Source organism: Sparus aurata, chromosome 12 (genome assembly GCF_900880675.1).
Source record: "Sparus aurata chromosome 12, fSpaAur1.1, whole genome shotgun sequence".
In the NCBI taxonomy this organism is placed as follows: domain Eukaryota; kingdom Metazoa; phylum Chordata; class Actinopteri; order Spariformes; family Sparidae; genus Sparus; species Sparus aurata.
Genome location: NC_044198.1, coordinates 23,522,360 through 23,544,015, shown reverse-complemented (window position 1 = coordinate 23,544,015; position 21,656 = coordinate 23,522,360). Strand labels below are relative to the sequence as shown.

General features: G+C 45.1%; 1 protein-coding gene across 1 annotated transcript; it reads left to right on the top strand.

The window, feature by feature from the left end:
- Positions 1-1,308: 1,308 nt before the first annotated feature.
- On the top strand, positions 1,309-17,448 carry enc1 (ectodermal-neural cortex 1). Its single transcript, XM_030436433.1, has 3 exons — positions 1,309-1,658; positions 8,318-10,134; positions 14,628-17,448. The coding sequence occupies exon 2, from the start codon at positions 8,324-8,326 to the stop codon at positions 10,097-10,099; it is 1,776 nt and encodes a 591-aa protein (XP_030292293.1). The 5' UTR covers positions 1,309-1,658; positions 8,318-8,323; the 3' UTR covers positions 10,100-10,134; positions 14,628-17,448.
- The last annotated feature ends 4,208 nt before the right edge of the window (positions 17,449-21,656 follow it).

Here is a 21,656-nt window from a genome sequence, read left to right as displayed (position 1 = left end):
TGATCCTATAGGATTTACACTGTCTGTGGGAACGACCGGGGAGTCTGCTGTGACTCAGCCAAACCACTATGGTGTTTTTCTATATGTTATCGTAGTTTTTAGAGTTGTGACGCCACAAAAGCAAAACAAAAACAACTTGAACTTCTTTCTTTCAGGCCCTGATCACAGTGCACACTGGGGAACAAGCTCGGGCTCTAAGCATCAGCGTCTGTACATTGGCAGGAACATTTCATCCACTGTTGTGCTTTAAAAAACTCGCACAATGTTCATTAAACTGGCTTTAAAAACGACAAATGCAGTCGGATCCTAGAGTGACACTGTAAAAAGTGCTCGGTCAAATCTAACCCAACACAATAAAACTGCTCATGTGTTAGCATTGTTTTTTATTTGGGTATTTATACCAACTTAAAATGTGTTGCAAACTGCTACACAACAACTCTGCATGTGATTATTTGCAATGTGACAACAATAAACTTGTAAACTAGAAAAGAAGCTTTCAGATTGTCTTTTTTTTTTTTTAAACAAAAGTGACAATACGACACTTAAGCATACACTGTGAAATCTGACAAAGTGTCTTTACTAAAAAATAACCTCGAAATTGTTCAAACTTTTAAGCCTAGTCTAGTTTATGTGGTAATCAGGTTTTTACTTAATTGTATCAATAGTCAGATGGATAATAGATTGGGAATTGATTATTGATTCAGTAACACGAGTGTTCCCTGCATGTTGTGGATGAGGCCGATTTAAATGTTTTATAAATGGTTCATAAGTAAATCTTAGTCTGAAAACTGCTGACTGTTCACTTTTCAGATGCCTGGTTGAGGTTTAAGGTTCATAAACACGAGCGCAACTTTAAAGGGGCACTTTGGCGAAAGCGTTCAAACTCAGAATTTGAATATTTACAATATCAATGAGGTAACGATGCAAACTCATACATATTTACGTCTTTCGTAACTGAACAAACGAGCTGTTCTCGGAGGAGAATAAGGTCGAGGCTAGAGAGGTGGCGGGGTCCGCCACATATAGACAAAGTCAAAACAGCAGCCTCAGTTTGTTTCTGTTGATTCAGTCTTGAAAAACAAAGGAGAGTTTGTTGAGGCTTAAAGGAACAGTGCAAAAAAATATATATCTACCAACTTAAACCAACTGTTTGCACGTTTGCGGGGGAAACTTGTGCCCTGAGACGATGAATCCTCCTCATCTTCGCACATAGTCTGTCTCACTTCATTTCCTGCACTAGGAGGAGGCGTCACCCCCCCTCTCTCTCCCTCCTTCTCTCTCTCCCTCCCCCCTCCTCTCTTTGTAAACACACCCATTGATCCAGCCGGAGAGGACTGAGAGCGCAGGCGGAGGAGCGACACTCAGGAGCGGAGCAGCACAGGAGGAGAAACGCCTCCGATCATCTTCAACCCACTGAAACAGCTTCTTTTTTCCTGTTTCATAGAAAAACTACTACTTCGCCGGATCTGATCCAGAGTCAGCTGTAGCGCAGTAATCTGAGGGAGAAAGCGGCCTCGTCTCGCTGCAGCTTCTCGGGGAATAACCACGGAGTTGTTTCGCTCCCCGGGCGCGCAGGCTTTTGCATCGTGGCTCTGTCAGAAGTGGCATGTTCGAGGGATCCCGCGGACACGATTGAACTCCTGCTTTCACCCAAAGAGGTAAAAATAAATAAATATCTCCTCCTTTTTTCTCATGATCACACCTCACAAACACATTTGTTAGTTTTAATTCCATCAGCTGCTGCACCCCGTTGTTTTTGTGTCTGATTTTCACCTGATGATGGAAAACTCGGGGGCTGTGGCAGAGAAAGAGGCTGATGCACAACAGACCCGCTGCTCGTGTCCGTGTTGTGTTTTCACTGTTATTCCTGCTTCTTCTTTATTTCCATGCAATCTGCTCCCCAGCTCCCTCTCAGTCCTTTGTGCACTCTCCCCTTGTGTCTTGCATACCCATGCATGCAGAAGGTGTGATTTTTTTTCTTTTTGTTATAAATGAATAAAAGTCAACAGTGGAGCTCTTCTGGGTGTGAATGCACATCTGGGTTCGAAGACATACATTTGAGTCTGATGCAGATTGATGCAGATCAATCAAAAACAGCGTCCATGTTTTTGCATTTTGTTTCATTTTTTTCCTTTCTTCCTCCAAGTGGCAGATGTACTGAGCCGGCCCATATGAGCCTGTGGTGTTTACTTTTGAAGTCTCTCCCTCCCCATCCCTCTCTTCCTGAGTCCATGGTTGACTGTGAACACCTGGCAATGATTTTAAAACAGACTGCAGCCAAAGCCGGGCCTCAGCTCGGATACAGAGCGAGAGCAGAGGCTCGCATGCCTTCTCTCTCTCTCTCTCTCCTTTTTCTTTCTCACTGTGCGCTTCTTTTTTGTGGAGTGTGGCATGTATGTGCTTTCCGGTGATGTGCCTGTGGATCTGCTCTCTGTGAAGGGGGGATGAGGATGACAACTCTCGCAGACATCCAGCCGGATCTCAGTGTCACGCTGCTGGAATATTCTCCTCCTCTCACGCCAAGTTACTGTTAGTGACCACCAGTCAGTTGTAACACCAAGAGCAGTGGCTGTAATTAATAGTTGCTTTTATTAATGAACCCAGTGATGATTTTCTATGATCAGTCAGGTGTTTGATGTTAAGATTGGTGAAAGATTCGACTTTTCATGTCTGATGAACCAGCAGCAAGCAGCAAATTCTCACATTTGAGAAGCTGAAGCAGAGAATGTGTCGCATTTTCTCACAGTTTTTGCTTCAAAGCGAATTAAACAAGTGTCAGAATTGGAGCTGCGATGATTAATCGATTAATCAATTAGTCATTGACGATTTTTATTGTCGATTAATCACTTTGAGTTTTGTTTTTAAAGGAATAAAAGTCAGAATTTGCCGATTGCAGCTTCTTAAATGCGAATATTTTCAGGTTTCTCTACATTATCTCGGGCTTTTGACTGTTTTCTGACATTTTATAGATCAAACGACTCATCGGTTAATCAATGAAATCATCATCAGATTATTTGACGATGAGAATAATCATTATTCTCTGGCCCTGATCAAAACAATTGGTTATTTTTCTCAGTCAACGAATCGATGGCTGTTTCAGCTCCAGTCGGCTCCAAGACTTTTCTATTTCTGCTCGTCTACTTTGAGTTAATAGTTTCAGTGGGCTCATGTAATAAACTAATAACCGAGTAAAAAGAGTGAAACATGTCCATCAAAGTTCCCTGAAGCTCAAAGTCGAGTCTTCAAATCGCTTCTCTGCAAAGATATTCAGTTTCCAATCACTTTATTCAATATGAGCAGCTAAGATTCACATTTGAGAAGCTGGAATCAGAGAAATGTTTGGTATTTTTCTTATGATCGACTCATTTTTTCATCATTTCCAATCTAATTTCATGGATAAAGTTTTGAAACACCTGACATCAGTCTCTGCCTGACAGTCAGTCAAAGAGTTTCACAGCAGCTTGTTTACTGTCAGCAACTAGGTTAAAGCAATAATCTGATTTGAGTGGTTATATGGGGGTTGCAGTAATCTGATCCCCCCCCCCTAATAATCTGTGTTTGAACGTGTTGGGTTAATATCCAGAGGGACGTCCGGCTGTTTGCCGTCTGAAGAGGTGTTGATGTTTGTGATCAAGGAGAACACAAAGTATGTTCCATGTAAGAAAAAATCTTTTTAAAACCAAGTTTCTGTTTGATTCTGAAGGTTTTGCATTGAATAATAATACAAAACTTCCCACTGGAGAGTTGAAGCAAAGCACACATTTCCATTTAAATCGCAAGTAAATGAACACTGGGGGTTTTCAGGACGTGCAGGCTGTAGTTGGTAGTCCAGGCTTTATCCTTTAATATGCAAATGATTTAAGTATCTGTTTGACTGCTCCTCTCTTTGTTCAGCTCTCATTCATCTACCGAGAAAGTTTGTTTGATAAAAGTGCAAAACAGGAGGCGGTGTGTAATTCAATGGGGAAAACGCGGCGCGCAGGCTGTGATTGTCACGATTTCGAAATTAAGAGAGAGACCTGAAATTATAACGAGCACAAACGGTCGAGGAGATAAGTAGAAAGCCGAGCAAGAACCCGAGACATTTCAAACCTCTTGGCGCAAAGTTTTATTTGGACAACGGAGCAAAAATATTTGGCATTTCTGAGAACTCGGCTCTGTCGTGCCGTGCCATTATCGAGATGAGAAAGCAGCTCTTGTGAGTCATCTCGGAGAGGAAATGATTATACTCTGGAAGTCAGGCAACAGATTGTTTGATAAAAGGGCTGCGACAATGATGTTTTCTCCGATGGAGATTTCAGGTGAGGCAGAGTTGTCCTCCATCTCTCCTCGGAGCACAAACACGACTGTTGGTTTGTTCTCAATCATTTTAGTCCCCCGTCGTGACTAATCAAGGTGTTCTCCTGCCTCGGACCTGGACTCACCCAGGGTTACAATTAATAACGTGCTAATTAATGAGTACATGCAAAAAAAAAAAAACCTTCTCCAATTAAGTGCCTGATTTATTAGGACCACTCATTCAAATCGAGCCATTTGCAAGCTGTAATTAGAAAACACGTGCTGCGGTATCTGTATGCATGTGTGTTTGTGTGTGTGTGTGTGTGTGTGTGTGTGTGTGGGAGGGAGGTTGACGTGCAGGTGAGAGAGCAGGTTAGAATATTCTCATTATAGCGCAGCCAGAGGCCAGAGGATGACGGGTTGCAAGTTTTTGTCAGCGCTGGAATGCAATAAATCCCGACGAGCCAAGGTTGCGGTCGGTTGTGTATGTCATCAAGTCGTGATAAATAATTTCGTGCCGCTTATAATTATTGTGAAATATGACTTTTAATTGGAATACATTCCTCACTCAGGCGAGAGTGTACCTGACAGCTGTGAGGACACCTGTGGAACATTTAGTATAGTTTTAAGTCTCTGCAGGCTGCTTATTCTTGTTGTTTCAAGCGTGTCACATTTATGAGTCATTTAGCGTCACTATTAAACCAGATATTTCTTTGTGAAGTCTTCGGCATTAGAATAACAAGAGCGAGAGTCTGCAGCCGTCGTAGGAGATATGTGACGCTGCAGTGAGTTTTGAGTTACCGCTAGTCGATGCTAATGCTAACAGTTTAAGTTTCGTAGTCCTCCAAACATTTCTGAAGCTCCGCGGCAAAACAGCGTTGTAAGGCTAGCATCCGTTTAAACAAGTGATATAGATGGGGACTTGTTTTGAAATGTTAAAAAAATAGATCAATAAAATGGCTCCAAACTGCTTTATTCAAGTCTACAAGATCCCAAATTGATTGATTGAATAATAAATAATTTACACCCTCGGTTGAGCTTGTGCATCCACGCAGGACAGGTTGCATGCTAACGCTTGTAGCTTTGCAGTTACAGTAAAGATTCTGGTGTAAATAACGTCTTTTCAAATCGATTTGGGATCTTGTGGCTTCTGAAGACTTGGACTAAGGCGGACAAGCTAAATTGAGACATTTCAATTTTTCTTTTTTATGTTTTAAAACAAGTCAACATCTTTTTCCTGCTGGAAAAAAAAAGGCATAGACCAGCACCAAAACACAACATATGCTGGTTTTGCTGGTGACCAGCACCAACAAGACCAGAGTTGTTAATGACTAAATGTCCGTTTTGGAGTCAACTTATCCTGTTGGGAAGTCTAATGTGCAATCTTTTACCATTTTAGTATCGCATGTTAGCATGCTAACACTTGCTGATTAGCAGTGAACAAAGTTACGCTAAAGAAGTCGTTGCTATTCCATTCATTTTGCAGGTAACTGGTCATAAAGAAGTAAAACATTTAAATCCTAAACAAAGTTATTACTGTTCCTCCTCAACGGAGAATTATCGCCTGTACGAACTTTCATGTTAAACCATCCAAAAAATGACCAGTTACGAGTCAGTAGACTTCATCCTCTGGGCACCATGAATGTCCTAAACCAAATGTCATAACAATCCATGCAGTAGTTGGTGACATCGTCAGACAAGTCTGAACCAAACTGGAGCTGTGACTGACAGTGCCGTCCCCAGAGGCGTGCTGCTAGCTTGGCCAAAAAACTTGAAGCGCCTGCCTTCATATCGGCTGAAGGCAAATACACACAGTTGTGCACAAAGAATATTTTGAGCTAACACATGCTGCAGGTCGTGTTTTCTCCATTGACAGCTGCCACGAAACAGCCTGGGTGAAAATAAAAAAACATTACATAGAGCAGCTGGTCTGGGGAGTTGGTTTAACTGGAATTTAATCATAACCCTGGAACATATGACCGGGAACAATACAGTTCTGTGGAAGCCGAAGGTGTGAGTAAAACAGTACTCGCTGGAAAGCCCCGCTGGACTTTGATTTGTATGTGGTTCACGCCCCATTGTCTATTCATAAGACAGCATTCTGAGGATTTTTGGAGCAGATGATGCAACTGAAGGAAAATGGGAACTGTCCGCTCCGCTCTGCAGCTGCTTCACAGAGGAGCCACCGACAACACCTGGAAACTTTTGAACTTTGGAAGTCTTGAAGTGGTGGTTTACCTAAAAATTGCTCTTTTGAGAATCAGATCACCTGCAGAGAGGCCGACGGTTAATTTTATTGAGTTTTTATTGTTTACGATGAAATTAGAGAGAGGGAAGAAGAAAAATACTTTCTTACCCTGCGGCGTTCATAAACTTCAGGCTATGATGAACTTTTACAAGTGAACAAACAGTGAAATGATCAATTATCTCATCGGTTTCGGTCATTAGAGGCAAGTAATTGTCGGTTATTGTCTTGACTTGAGTCAGTTATAATGGATAAATACAAATAAAAAAATAAATGGTACTCATAGCCCCTACAAAATAAAAGCATAGATGAATACACAACATCTGTGTCATGTTGTCAGTCACCTCAAAGTCATGAGCTCTGCACTAAGTCATTAACTTAAGTCTTTAACTGTGTTTGTGACAACCTGCAGGAGTGTTTTAGTACATTTTATGGATGTTTTCATTCTCTTTTGTCTTAAAAAGTTGTTATCTTAAGATTTAACTGATGGATTCTAGCTGTGATCAGCTGTTAACTGATACCTGTTTGGATGTTAAATGGCAGTTTTCGGTTGTATGATTGGTTTTTGAGGTTTATTCCTTAGATTGAGCGATGTTCTGTCACTCCAAAAATCATCAGCGGTGACCTAGAAGAGAACTTAAAAAAGACTGCAAGTCCGGTCAAAGTATCTGACAGCTGTGGATTTACTAGGTCACACGGGGACTCTGCAAACAGAGTGAAGGAGGCACTTGACGCGCCCGGAAATTGGGTGGAATAAATGTGAGCTGGGAGCGAGGACAGAGCAAGGACAGCGAAGATGGGAGCTGCGACTTTCTGGAGGGGGAGTGGAGTAAATTTGGTGCATTTCTCAGAGGCTTAAAAAGAGTCCTGCTGTCTCTTTCTCTCCTCTTTTCTTAAAGAGCTCTGCGAAGGAACTTACTTGTAAATCATGGTATCTCTAAAAAAGAGGGGGATTAGTACTGCTTGGAGCCGAAAGCGGAAAAGCCCTCTAGTCTCCGCGAGAAGCCAATTGTTATCTACTTGACCTTCATAACTCCCAAACGTATGCTGTTTTGCAACTCGCAATCACTGCATCCCTTGTCTCCCTGTTCTCTCGAGAAGGATTGCAATACTCTCCAAGAAAATACACATAATCCATCATGTCACGGTTGCAAAATGCATTATTTAGACATCTCAGTGTGCATATAAAATAGTTGAGGCTGAGAATATTTAATAAGGAAAAATGACGGCACACTTTAATACTTGATTGGAAGCTGCCGAAACTCCCGCAGTCTGCTTCCTCATGACTAATCTTACAGACAAACAGTCTGGTCTCTCTGGTAAACAACATAATTTCGTCTGATTTACAGTGATTACACACTGCTTTGGCATATAAACCTACATAAACCTAAGTCTCTCCCGCATATTTTGCATTTAACTTCAAAATTAGTGGACACAGTGAAAAATGTGAAGTTAGTAGAAGATGCAGTAGTGCGCAGAAGTTGATATCATTGGATATGTGTCCGGGCTAATTAGTGGCGGACGGATCGAAGTGGAAGAGGAGCATGGAGGAGTGGAGACCTTCAGTGAATTCAGACCGAGATCGAATGATAGAAGATCGATGCTTAAAACTCTCTAATGATCTGATTTTGTTGTTTATGCTGTGTACATGCACATTTCATGACCAAAAACTTGCCTCGTCTTTAATGTAAACTCATTTAAATCTTTGCTCACTGCAAAAAAAAGGTCACCTACTTTCAAAAAATGAAAAGCATTGACAAGAGCTCTGTCTTTTTCTTCCCTTGTCTTTTTCAGGATTCAATGAAAATGTCCGTGTGCGTCCATGAGAACCGGAAATCAAGAGCCAGCACCGGCTCTATGAACATCTACCTGTTCCACAAGTCCTCCTATGCCGACAGTGTCCTCATGCACCTCAACTCACTCCGGCAGCAGCGGCTTTTCACGGATGTCCTGCTTCACGCCGGGAGCCGCTCCTTCCCCTGCCACCGCGCCGTGCTGGCAGCCTGCAGCCGATACTTTGAGGCCATGTTCAGCGGCGGGCTGAGGGAGAGCCAGGCCAGTGAGGTAGACTTCCGTGACTCCATCCACCCGGAGGTTTTAGAGCTCCTGCTGGATTACGCTTACTCGTCCCGTGTGGTCATCAATGAGGAGAATGCGGAGTCGCTGCTAGAGGCTGGGGACATGCTCGAGTTTCAGGACATCCGGGATGCCTGTGCCGAATTCCTGGAGAGAAACCTTCACCCGTCTAACTGCCTTGGCATGCTGTTGTTGTCTGACGCCCACCAGTGCACCAAGCTGTCAGAGCTCTCCTGGGGAATGTGCCTCAGCAACTTTCCCGCTATTTGCAAGACGGAGGACTTCCTCCAACTGCCCAAAGATATGGTGGTGCAGCTTTTGTCACACGAGGAGCTGGAGACGGAAGACGAGAGACTGGTTTATGAAGCGGCACTCAACTGGATCAACTACGACCTGGAAAAGAGGCACTGCCACCTTCCAGAGCTCCTGAGAACGGTTCGCCTGGCGCTGCTGCCTGCCATCTTTCTCATGGAGAACGTGTCTACGGAAGAGTTGATCAACGCCCAGGCCAAGAGCAAGGAGCTGGTGGATGAGGCTATCCGATGCAAGCTGAAGATCCTGCAGAACGATGGCGTCGTCAACAGCCCATGTGCACGACCAAGGAAAACCAGCCATGCCCTCTTTCTTCTGGGCGGGCAGACTTTCATGTGTGATAAGTTGTACCTGGTGGACCAGAAAGCCAAAGAGATCATCCCCAAGGCTGACATCCCCAGCCCCAGGAAGGAGTTCAGCGCCTGCGCCATCGGCTGCAAGGTGTACATCACTGGCGGAAGAGGCTCAGAGAACGGTGTGTCCAAAGATGTATGGGTCTACGACACCGTCCATGAAGAATGGTCGAAGGCAGCGCCCATGCTCATTGCCAGGTTTGGTCACGGCTCTGCAGAGCTGAAACACTGCCTCTACGTGGTCGGAGGTCACACCGCAGCAACTGGCTGCCTCCCGGCCTCCCCGTCTGTATCACTCAAACAGGTGGAGCAGTTTGACCCAGTGGCAAACAAATGGACCATGGTAGCTCCTTTGAGAGAGGGTGTTAGCAACGCAGCGGTCGTCAGCGTCAAACTCAAGCTCTTTGCTTTTGGAGGAACCAGCGTCACCCACGACAAGCTGCCCAAGGTGCAGTGCTACGACCCGCAGGAGAACCGATGGACTGTGCCGGCGTCCTGCCCGCAGCCGTGGCGCTACACAGCCGCCGCCGTGCTGGGAAACCAGATCTTTGTCATGGGCGGGGACACAGAGTTCTCAGCGTGCTCGGCTTATAAATTCAGCAGTGAGACTTACCAGTGGACTAAAGTGGGCGACGTGACAGCCAAGCGGATGAGCTGCCAGGCTGTGGCGTCAGGGAACAAACTGTATGTGGTGGGTGGGTACTTTGGCACGCAGCGCTGCAAAACTTTGGACTGCTATGACCCCACCTTGGATGCTTGGAACAGCATCACCACTGTGCCATACTCGCTCATTCCCACTGCTTTCGTCAGTACCTGGAAACATCTGCCTGCCTGAGACCCAAAACCTTCGACCTGCAACCTTTCCCCGAGGTGAGTTTGACCTCTCAGGTCTCTTTGTGTGTCTGAAAGGAAGAAACCAGCGCCTCGAAATCTGTTTACAGGTCTTTGGGAGCACTACTGCATATGCTTAATGATAAATTGCTTCAAGTTATACATCTTGAGTCAGTATCTGCCGAGTCTGAAGACTGTAAATTTGAAAATGAAAAGAAAAGACATCTGGGGGTGTGGAGGTAGAAAGAAGTGAGCTCACCTGACCTCCTCGTCTCTGTTCGAGGCCAGTGGCTCGAGGTTACATTAGCCGAACACACACCAGATATCTCTGACTTCAGCTGTTGGCAGTCGGGTTGCATTGTGCATAATGTACAAGGCTTTAACAAGGAAGAAAAATGAGACATCTCTGAAGTAATCTCTGGCTCTGCTACATCAATATTAAGGTTTTGAACTGTTCACAGTGAGTTCAACAGGAGGGGAAACGTCAGTGAAGGTCTCTTTTTGGCATTTTTACCTCTACCCATCAGTAAACGTTGATTCAGTTGCTTTTTTGGTGTAATTTCTAATATATTTATATAAATGAATTAGTGCTCAGTCCATTCGGGATTTGTGAAGCAGACCACCAGATGAGGGCTATAGATGAAACAAGATTATTGGTTAATTTCCTTCCCTTTCCCTTTAATTCCTTTACAGTAATATAAAGGCAAAGTTTTAAGAAACAATTATGCAACTTAAAGGAACAGATTACCCCAAAACGATGATTCAGCCATTATCTACTGCGTGCCGATGGAAAGTCAGGCGAAGTTTTGTGGTCCACAAAACATTTCTGGAGCTTCTCAGTAAATCAGCGCTCTCCTAAACAACTGAAGTAGATGAGAACTTGTTTAAAAATGTAAAAAAATAACCGAGAATAACATAAAATGGCTTCATACCGAGAGGATTTGAGAGGGCCCTCAGACGGGATGCAGCTAACGCCTTTAGCTCAGCAGCTACGGTGAAGATTTGGGTGAAATTAACACCTTTCCACATCAATTTGAGACCTCAGGGCTTCCACAGACTCTGATCGAGTAGCCGGTCAGGATCTTTTTGGGTTGTTTGTTTTACACATTTTGAAAGCCCCCATCTACTAATGTTGTTGAGGAGAACGCTGCGCCGCTACTTCCCTGTATAGATTATAAACTTGAATAAAGGAGAAGGAGAGGATGGAGCTCCAGGGGCGGGAGAGTGGCCCGCTGGGGGGCATCGATAGGAAGCTCGTGTGCGTTGGTTAAGTGAGTTATGTGGCTGTGGGGATGGGCCGAAGGACAGAGAGGGTAATTGAAAGAGAATAGGATACTTTTATTGCTCCTGCGGGGGAAATCCCTCCAAGAGGGGAACGGGGGTCTGCCAATTAGACAAGCCACACACCAGCAGGCTACAACACCCTGGCGAGTATAATCCACTCTCAGTCGCCTTCCCTTTGATGAGGTTACGGTCTTTACGCTGGGTTGAGAGGGAGGCGGCCCGGCGACTCACGCGGCGTCGGAAACCATTCATCATCAGTTACAAGTAGAGGTGACTGAGAGAAGTGGCAGCGAGGGAAGTGAGGAGGGAGAGTTGGAGGGCTAGATAGCGTCAGCCCTCCCTCCCCTCACCTCCCCCAGACACACATCACCCTTGATGGTCTCGCTCTGACAATTTACCGTTGAACTCTGCAGTCTCCTCTGCCTACCATCTACGTCTTCTTGGCCTCGTTCTAACCCCGCTCTCCCCACAATGATGCTAAACAGGTCAGACGTATGTGGAGCATGTGTAGTCAGCTGGCAAACCTGATCTTTCTGAGTGCTGCAGGCTCACGATCACATAACATCACATATACCATGTACCGATGGTCCCACACATACCCAGGCAGGCAGGCAGGCAGGCAGGCAGTGTAATTGTTGAAATGGCTGTAGGCCCTCAGCTCCTGAGAAAGCGAAGGAGAGAGTGACTCCCCAGCTGTCCAGCACAGCAGAGTCCCCCCCTCCCCGTTATGATAATGCCAGGAAGCAGCTCGGAGCAGCTTCACTGCTGCGATACAGTGATGTGCCTCCTCTCCACGGGATGAAATATTTGTCCCTTTCTTTCCAGTGACTCATCTCTGAAAAGGAGAAACCGGACTGAAGGGGTTTTAACTATCTCTAAGCCAATGCTACACAGTGCTCAGCGAAGGATATAATCCCGCCGCTAATTTAATACAGAATTTGTTTTTTTTCGGTGCGCCTGCCTGTCATGGCAACTGACAAGTCTACTCCCTGAACGCCATGAAAAGGACGAAAATTGTGGAGGAACGGAAGAGAGGGGCTGACTGTTTAGGAATGAAAGGGGAAAGGAAGTATGTAAGACCTCACAGAAGGAGATTGTAGCTGCGAGAGAAGAAAGAAAGTTCTCTCTCGGTTTTTCCCAGGGGAACAATTTCAACTTGTCTGAGATTCCTTCCTTTTTAGAAAGTTTTTTTTTCTTTGTAGTGACGAATAGTACTGACATTTAGACGAATGCAGGATTTTTTTTTTTACTTCCTTGCTATATTTCCAGGTTGTTTTATGTATCAAGAAGTTATTTGCACTGCCAGAAGTTTTGAGGATTTGATAACAACCAAACAGTTCTCGGTTTTCTCAGCAAGAAAGGTCTAATTGATTGAGCTGAGATGCAGCGTTTAAGCCAGGAAAGGGTCACGTTTATGGCATGTTGTGTCACCATTTCAAGCCTGACTATGTTTTCCAGGTAATCCAAGAATATGACCATGACTAAACGAAAGAATATATCATCTCAACAAATGAGTCAGAGTCTACATACAGTTTAGTCTGAAGTAACCTGAACCGCTTCATCCGGCTCCCAATTCCCAGTGTGGGAGTTTAAATGGAGGAAGCGTGGTGTTGGCTATATGTGCACAGTGTAAAAGGAATCATTTGACATTTCGGGCAATACGCTTAGGTCTATTTACTTTAGAGTAAGTTGAGAAGATCCCGATGACTCATATAGGCTAAATGGCCCTAGACGCTGCAGCCAACAGTCGTTAACAGTTAGCTTAGCTGCACTCCCAAGAAGTTTTCTGGGGCCAAAGCCTCCCATAAAACCACTATGTGATGTCTTTACTCTGTGTTTTTTGTCTGAGTAAACAAACAATATGTTAAGTTTTGATTAGTGAGCTTTAGAGTTGCTGGTATTGGACAGAGCTGACTAGCTAGCTAGCTAGCTGTTTTCCCCCTTTTCCAGCATTTTTGCTAAATTCCCCTGCTGTAGGATTAAGCTTTGTATTTAGTTTAAAAACTTAAGAGTGTGCATCATCTCCTTATCAAACTCTCAGCAACAATGTCCCAAAATGTCTAAATATTCCCTAAAAAACATGTGTTGCTAGTTTGCAAGATGTAGCCTAACCTAAGTCAGAGCTAGCATGTAGCTCAAATGCACCAGTAACGGAACAGTTAGCTCACACTGCTACTCGTGCAAATTTGGATCCGTAAACCAAAAACGTTGCGTCTTTTTGTATGGGTTGAACAAACAAGATGTGATGTTTTAATGAATGAGCTGTATAGCCTGGCGGACGGAGCTTATGGCTAAAATTGAAGCTACAGTCCACAGCCGTTTAGCTTAGCTACACTCAAGGAGGTTACTGTTCGTGTCCAAGAAGTATCATGCGTCATAACACCAAATCAGACCACACTGTGAAGTCTTACACTCTGTTTTTCCCGCCTTTATGCTGAGTTAACCGACTGCTGGATTTGGCTATGTTTTTAGTTTACGGATATGAGAGTAGCATCAATCTAAATCTTATGCAAAAATGCCCCAAAAGTCAGAGCTAGCATGCAGTTTAAATGCACCAGTAGCATACTCTGCTGCTAAAGCTAGGCTACATTGATGAGCATCCAATGCTTTGCTAGTCTTTTTGGAATTCAAGCACATTGATCAAGGCTTCAGCACGAGTCAGCCACGAGTGGAACGCGCTATTTGAGTTTTAGCTAATCTCAACAAGGAAGGGAAAGAAGACGAGCCATAGATCTCCAAACAGCTGATCACATTGCATTCACATTGGAAGCAGAGAGAGAGGGCTGCCAAGCCTGTAACCATCTGTGCCTCATACATAAGTACATATTAAGTAATAGCTTTAAAAATGGAAACGGCCAGAGTGAAATTCTGAGAGTAAAACACGCTCAGATGTGAAAAAGTGTAGTAGGCTGTGGGGGAGAGGAGAAGCTTGACGACAGCCAGACTGTAGGCTACAGAAACAGAGTGGGCGGACTCACCAAGTCTATGAGTCTAGCAGGATGTACAGTATACAATGGCTACATCAGCCATAGTTTCACAGTGTATGGTAATACAGTAGCTCTTTTTGAGGAAGAGGGAGTGAATAAAATGCAGTTGAGCTAAATATCAACACTATAGCATTGTACAGGTGTTGTCCAGGAAAGCCTTCGTCTTGTTGTTCTTGATGTGTTATTCTAAGCTTTGAATTAAAAAGTCACCCTTAAACGGTCAAGTGTTTTTGTCTTATCATCTCCTCTGTCTTCCTTCAGATATCCCTGTTTCTGCATCATCTACTGGACTCCCAACTGTGAAGAAGCACACGTCATCTTCCTCCCCGAAAAGAGACGCTGAGCAGCGATGTACAGACACCCGCATTCATCTCGATGTCGCAAGCGACGCAGAGCCAGGAAACACGTACGGCCGGACACTTTCGCTGGAATGATCGTCGCCTCCCGGTTCCGAGAAGGAAGCTGAGACACGCAGCAGCAGTCGGTCGCGCAAAAAACAAACCAAACAAAACCCGCCGCTTGTCATGTGAGGCACGGACTCCCAACTCCTTGTGTGCACGTGGCGTTCAAGTGCTTTCATGCCGCCATACGACGACTCCAGAACATGTTACGCAAAACTGCTTTTTCCCCCCTCAGTGTTGTCGTCACAGGCTTGTGAGGATCCGTATCGATGTTTTTTTTCTTTCTCTCTATGATAAACAAGAAGAAAAACAAAAAAAAGCTCTTTTCATTGAGACTGCAGTGTATAGCATGATGGATGTTTCTATTTAGACCGAGGGAGGGAGAATGCAGTGATTGGGTGTGCTGACGAAACCGAACGCAGCTCAGATATGACTGAGTTTAGCTGATTTATATATATAAATATATAAAAAAAGGCACAATGAAGGAGCAAACCTTCCCTTCTCTCCTCTGATAAGCTCTTCTGTTTGACCCTTGCTATCTTTTTCTTCTTCTTCTTCTTCTTCTTCTTTCAAAGACGCGCTCTGACACAGAACCGCTGAGTGTTTCCTCTTATGAAGGCTTTGGCAGTTTTGCTGTCACTCGCCAGCCCACGAGGTGTTGACGACCGACACCAGCTGAGGTTGAGGAGGACTGAGTTGGTTTTTCCTGTGCGTGGCGTTGGTGGGGGGTCGCGGAGGTCGAGGTGCCTCCAAGGTCACGACCTTACATGTTTGCTGTTTTGCAGCTACGCATTAACGCCGACCCCCCTCCTTCGCCGAGCGCCGGTTTTAACTAACCCACCTGTACGCGGTATTCGGACGCTGTCGCACATTCAGCTGTACACTTAATGCTGTAAGAGACCGGCTATGCTTTCTGTTATTCTGGTTAAAAAAAAAAAGCCGCGGCTCGCTCGCTGAGTCATAGCTGAACCCTTTGTAGAGCATGTCCACTCATAGTGATTCAGTTAAACTGGCATGAACTCTTCTCTGTGGTCGCAGGAAATCTTGTCACCTTAACCCTAAAACTGAGAATGAATCAGTTTTTCTTGTTAAAACTCGCTGCAATGTAGTCTTAATTTATATGACAAGGATTTACTGTGTTATGTTTAATATGTTTAATCCTATTTATTTACTTTTACTCTGCCTGCGTTCTTATGTGAATGTACGTTTGTTTCCGGTTGTGTCATGCATGGCCAGGTGTTGTGTTTTGTTCTTTTTTTAATTTGATCTCAGTCGGGCTGCATTTTGCACAGTTCAGTCTCTTTCCCAGGAGGAGCTTGTTCTTTTTTTAAAAAAGAAGAGACAGAGGTGCACCTCTCACGGGGTTTTTCAGGAAGAATGGCTCGGATTACCGGTGGTGGACGCGGTTTAGGCCGAGGGGGTCGAGAGGGAGTTGAAAGAAATATTCATTTTTCCTTCTTATAAATTCTCTTTAAGCTCTGACCTGGGTCCAAACCTGTCTTAAATCACCCTGTACCAACAAAACAAGAAGATATAGGAACCATAAAACTGATAAGAGACGATGCAGTTTGTGACCTAGTAACTGTTGGGGACGTCGCTGAGTAACCCTGACATGGTTAGGAATGTCTTCGCAGCTGTCCTCGGGGGGGCAGCTGGAGGAACCGTCACATGTGCTAACTCGGCTCCTCGGGGGTTGATAACTAACGGTCTTTCTTCACCGCCGCTGGGTTGAGAGTAGAGTTGGATCCAGTAAGCTGTGCATCGGGAAAAAAAAAAAAGGGCAGACACCGCAGTGCTTTTTCACCATAGTGTCAACGACGAGCATTCAGATAAAAGAAAAAGGAAGATAAAAAAACGAGCAAGTTTTTAAAAGACCAAAAAGAGAGAATGTCTTAAAACACTTGCGTACTCGGTAACTCTGATAAGTGTTTTTCTTTTTTTGTCCGTGCGTCCCGTCTCGGTGACCTGAACATTGACGTTTTTGCAATTGAATATTAATGGGAATCATTGAGCTTCAATGTAAGAGGTAATGTTTTGGTGTTACGTGTGTGTATATATATTTTCTTTTTCCAAAAAACGTCCGTCAACTTGGATTCATGACAAAAACAAAAAACAAAGAATCAAATCCGTGGGGTAGAAATTGGTGAAACCGCTCTGTGAGCTCCTGCTCACACACACACACACACACACACAGTCCATCTTTTTTATTGGCAATTTCAAGACTTCAATGGAGACCCTTGTGGCTCCATAGTGTTGACCTCCTCCGACCACTGAGCGCAGAGCCCGTGGGCCCCCCTCAACCAATCAGACAGCAGCGTTTCTGTCCCATAGAAGCCAAGTCTCCCCGGCAACAGCGAGTGCTGAATGCCCCTTCAATTTGCACCTAATTGCTGAGTGGCATTTCCCATTTCTACTCCTGCCCTGTCCTCTTGTTTCATCTGGAAATCCAAATCCGGTGTCCCGCTTCATGTAACAATGTAAATGAGACAGAATGATTAAAAAAAAAAGAAGAAAAAAGATCGCTGTCGGTGTGTGCGCATCAATTTCATCTTTTTCTTTTTTTTGTCATGTAAGAGTTTTAATTTCTATTTTTTAATGGCATTATTTTGTACATGTGATTTTTTTCACAATGTGAAATTCATGGCTAATAAACATAAGAGTTTTTTCCTCTTGACTGTAAACGCCTTGTGTCTTCTGTGTTTCAATGCGACGGGTTTCTAAGGGGAGAGAGGAGAGAGTGAGAGTTTTTTCCCCCTCATTACTGCATGTTTCGCATATTTAGGCGGCTTTGGAGTGAACACACACACGGCAGCAGCACACAGAGTGTCCTGAGGTATTTAAGGCAGTATATCATGCGTACGGCTTTTGTTCTGTGGAGGAGGGACTGAAATCATCTTATCTGTGCCTCTGGCTTCTAAGCTCGCTGCACAAGAACAGGCGAAACGCAGCCAGATACTTTCCCTTTCTCTGTCAAGTCACCTTGGCAACGGCAACCTTTATCTGCAAACTGTGGGGGCTGGAGGAGAACATGAAATCTCAAATAGGCACCTCTCTCTCTCTGCTCCCCCCTCCTCCCTCCCATGGCCTGCCTCCCCTCTCACTTCCTACGCCCCTTCTCGCGCTTCTCATCAGCGAAATGCCTCGCAAAAGCGCCCCTCGCCAGTTGAGCGCTCCCCTGGATCGTAACAAGTCGAACGTCCCTATTAGCGAGCAGCGGCGGCGGCGCGTTCTGCAGCCGCTGTTTACATTCCTCGCTCTGACACGACTCCTGACCGGTGACAGGAGGGTTGAGAAACACCAGTTTTTCTGGATCCTGACCCTCATGCAAACAAAAAAAAAAAGTGTACTGGGGGGGAAAGGGGAGGGGAGAAAGCCTGGGAAATAAACAAGCACCGCTTTGACTTTCACAATATGTGCTGACACGTTGCAGTGAGCCGTAAAAAAAGAAAAATCTTATCTACGTTAAGATTCAGGATTGCTTCAAGATGGTTTTTCTCAAGCTCTCTCAGGCGAGAGGGGTCGACAGCCAAGGTGAAATGTGGGAGCTCTGTGTGTGGGAGGCCCCTCGGTGCCCCCTGTGTGATCCAACAGTCCCCCCATTAATCAAGGCAGGAAGTTGAATTTCCTGTCCGCCAGGAAGTGGGTCTTATCCCCCTTCCACTCCCCCTCCCCTCCGACCACCATCCAGAACATACCGCTGGTGGCTCAACCCTTCAACACTGTGAATCCTTTGGGTGCCGTTAGCTTATGCGGAGCTTGGCGGAACAGACTAAAGTCTAGCATTTCTGTGTGGGCAGTCTGTATGTGTGGCCCAGTGTGATAAAAACAATGTACCTACATGCCACAGTCGCCTGGCAACGCAGGCATTAGCTGCAGCTCAAGCACACACACACACATGAACACACACAGTCAGTAAAGAAACGATTTCCAGCAGATGTAAGACGGTATACCAGCAGTGCATGTCCTTACGCTGCACCGTGTCTGTGTCAGCAGATGTCTGGTCAAGGTTTGCACATTTATTATTCATAGTTTCAAAAGGAATTAAAAAAAAGAAATCTACACAAAAAGTCACCCAAGCTTTAATTGCTGTGTATAATGAGATGAATCACAAAATATTACACTACTCATTTGAGTGTCCGGATTATTTTAAAGTGAACGTTGACATGAAAAATCTAAAATACGTATGTTTCCTCTCAACTCTCGCGCTAACCAATCATGTAGATTGTTTCGGTGTGAGTTGCAGAGTTTTGGAGATTTCTTCTCCTTTCTCGAATATAAGCGACAGTGAGAATAAAAGACACATGAAAAGCTCGACGGCAGCGTGTCTTTCCAGAAAACGCGACCCAGTTGCTCAAGATAATCCACAGACCTTGTTGTGAGGGGGTTTTCATGTCGGAACTTCTTTCTCTCTACACTCCCCAACCACACGAGAACACAGAGGGAGGCGTGACAGAGCGGGATGTAAACGTTAGTGACGTCCTCCTCCGCTGTGCTGCGACGTTAGCTAGCTTAGCCAGCTCAGCTATCCGGGGGTCTTTGTCCATGGATATGGTTGATTCACGCCCATGTTTGTTCGTGTGTTTGTTGGTTTGTCAGCAGGATTACACAAAAACTACCGGGCGGATCTCCACCAAACTCGGACGGAGCACAAGTCTCGGCCCAGAATAGAGCCCATTAACTTTTAGTGTTGATCTTGATTAAGTGACAATTTTTTTTAAAATTTATTCTCACTTTCTTTAACATCGCGAGTTAATTAGCATCTCAGGGAAGAATGCATAGATCTGGCTGAGACAAATTTCTGTAGCAGCTTTTAGGGTAAAATAAAAATCAGCATATGTGCACAGTGGCCATAATACTACTTGCACGATGCACAGACGTCGGTTCTCGTCCTTCACAACAGAAAAAAATAAAAACAAAGTAGCTGAATCTATAGTTAGCTACTTGGACATTTATTATTTGTTATGAGATTGTTGACACACAAAGCCAAATAGATCTCTACCAGAGGATTTCATGAGGTGGGTTGACGTGAAGCCGAAGAGGCCCGCAGAGCTCCTGCACCTTCGCCCACCCACAAAACGACGTTCATACTATGCAGGGTGGAGCTGCTCCAGACACACACACAGACGCTGCGATCATGTCGGGGATGTTTTCAAAATGAGAGAGCCGTCCACTGGGCTGTGCTCGCTCTGACCTCCCGAGTTACATCAGCATTCAGGCAGGCAGCTGAGGACGCCTCGGGCGAGGGGGGGACCGTGTCGGGGGGCCAGTGTGTGTCTCTGTCAAATGTCCTGAAATGGAATTTAAAGCGAGGCTCTACTCGCGGCAAAGTTAACTTCCTTAACTTTCAGAGCGCGCCACTTTTTTGATGCGGCCTCCCCAGACGTGTGACAAACCGGAGGTAATCTGAATATGTCGCCTGCTTTGAAATGCCTCCTTTAAAGAAAGTTCACTGTCCTTCTCTGAAACCCTGCAGCTGATCCTGCTTATCTCGACCAGGAGGAAGGAGATAACATACTGAGGGAGGTGGGGGGGGAGAGAAAGAAATAGCATCTGCCGGACTGCTAGAGAATCAGTTCTGAAGATCACACAAGATTTTCAAAAAACCCTCTCTTATCAGACTCCGGACTGATGTCTGGCCGCAGAGGTGGAATTCTTGCCGCTGTTTGTTTCCGGGAGCTCAGATTTCCTGAGAGTCGTATCTCTCGATGTTTTCAAATGTGTGTTTTTCATTTTTGTTCCATTTCAGTGCGTGCATGACTTCATTAGTCCTCTGTTTATCCTCCACAGCATGCGCCCTTCCCCCTGTGTTATCGCGAGCAGGCTGAATGAAAATGGATGAGCGGTAATTAAGTCTAAGGAGGTTCTTCTCGGATGCACAATGGATCCTCTCTTCTTTCTCCCCTCAGTTTTGGCCCGTGCCTTTGTCTCTCACTTGTGTCATTACTTCAGCCTCTCCCTGGGTAATCTGCCTGACCCCATCCTTAAAATGTGTTGCCATCCCAGGAAAGATACCACCCCCCTGCTGATTGGGTTTGTCTGATGCCACGAGCTAATTTACGGCTCGAAACATCACCTGAAGTGATTTCCCATCAGACGAGGACATTTGGAAACGGGCCGTAATTAATGGAGCACCGGGGAGCAACAAATACGTGACTGACCTTGACTACTTTCCTCTCTGATTTGGTGAGAAACTCCACAGGCAACAAACTCAAACTTGTGAGGCAGTAATGCACCATTCCTTTGGCGAGAGTTAGATGAGAGGATCGAAACGACTCTCATGTCTTTGTGTGCTAAGCTAACTGGCTTCGTATCAACAAATATGAGAGTTGTTTTTGTCTTCGTAACTTACTTTAGTCAAGGAATTTCAACTTTCGCTAGGAACAACTACTGCGGCTCTGGCTCAGGGGCAGAGCCAGAGTCTTGTTATTGGAAGATTGCTGGCTCGATTCCCCTGGTCTGCATGTCGAAGTGTCCTTGGGCAAGATACTGAACCCAAAACTGCTCTTGATGTGCTGGTCTGCACCTTGCATGGCAGGATGAATGTATGAATTACTGTCGCTTTGGATAAAAGCATCTGTTATAAATGCCCCAAATGCAACTATGGCGACTCTTTTCTTGGCTTTGCAGGACTGGTCCTTGAACCACTGTCACCAGTGGCGTGCACAGACTTTTTGAAGGGCAGGGGCGAAAAGAAGGGCACTTTAGCGCACGTTTTGGCTCCCAAAAGGGCACTTTAGCACGTGTTTTGGCTCCCAAAAGGGCACTTTAGCACGCGTTTTGGCTCCCAAAAGGGCACTTTAGCACGTGTTTTGGCTTCCAAGAGGGCACTTTAGCGCGCGGTTTGGCTCCCAAGAGGGCACTTTAGCACTTGTTTTTGCTCCCAAGAGGG

Excerpts from the sequence above, each read along its gene's own strand:
- enc1 (XM_030436433.1), top strand. The coding sequence starts at position 8,324 with ATGAAAATGTCCGTGTGCGTCCATGAGAACCGGAAATCAAGAGCCAGC.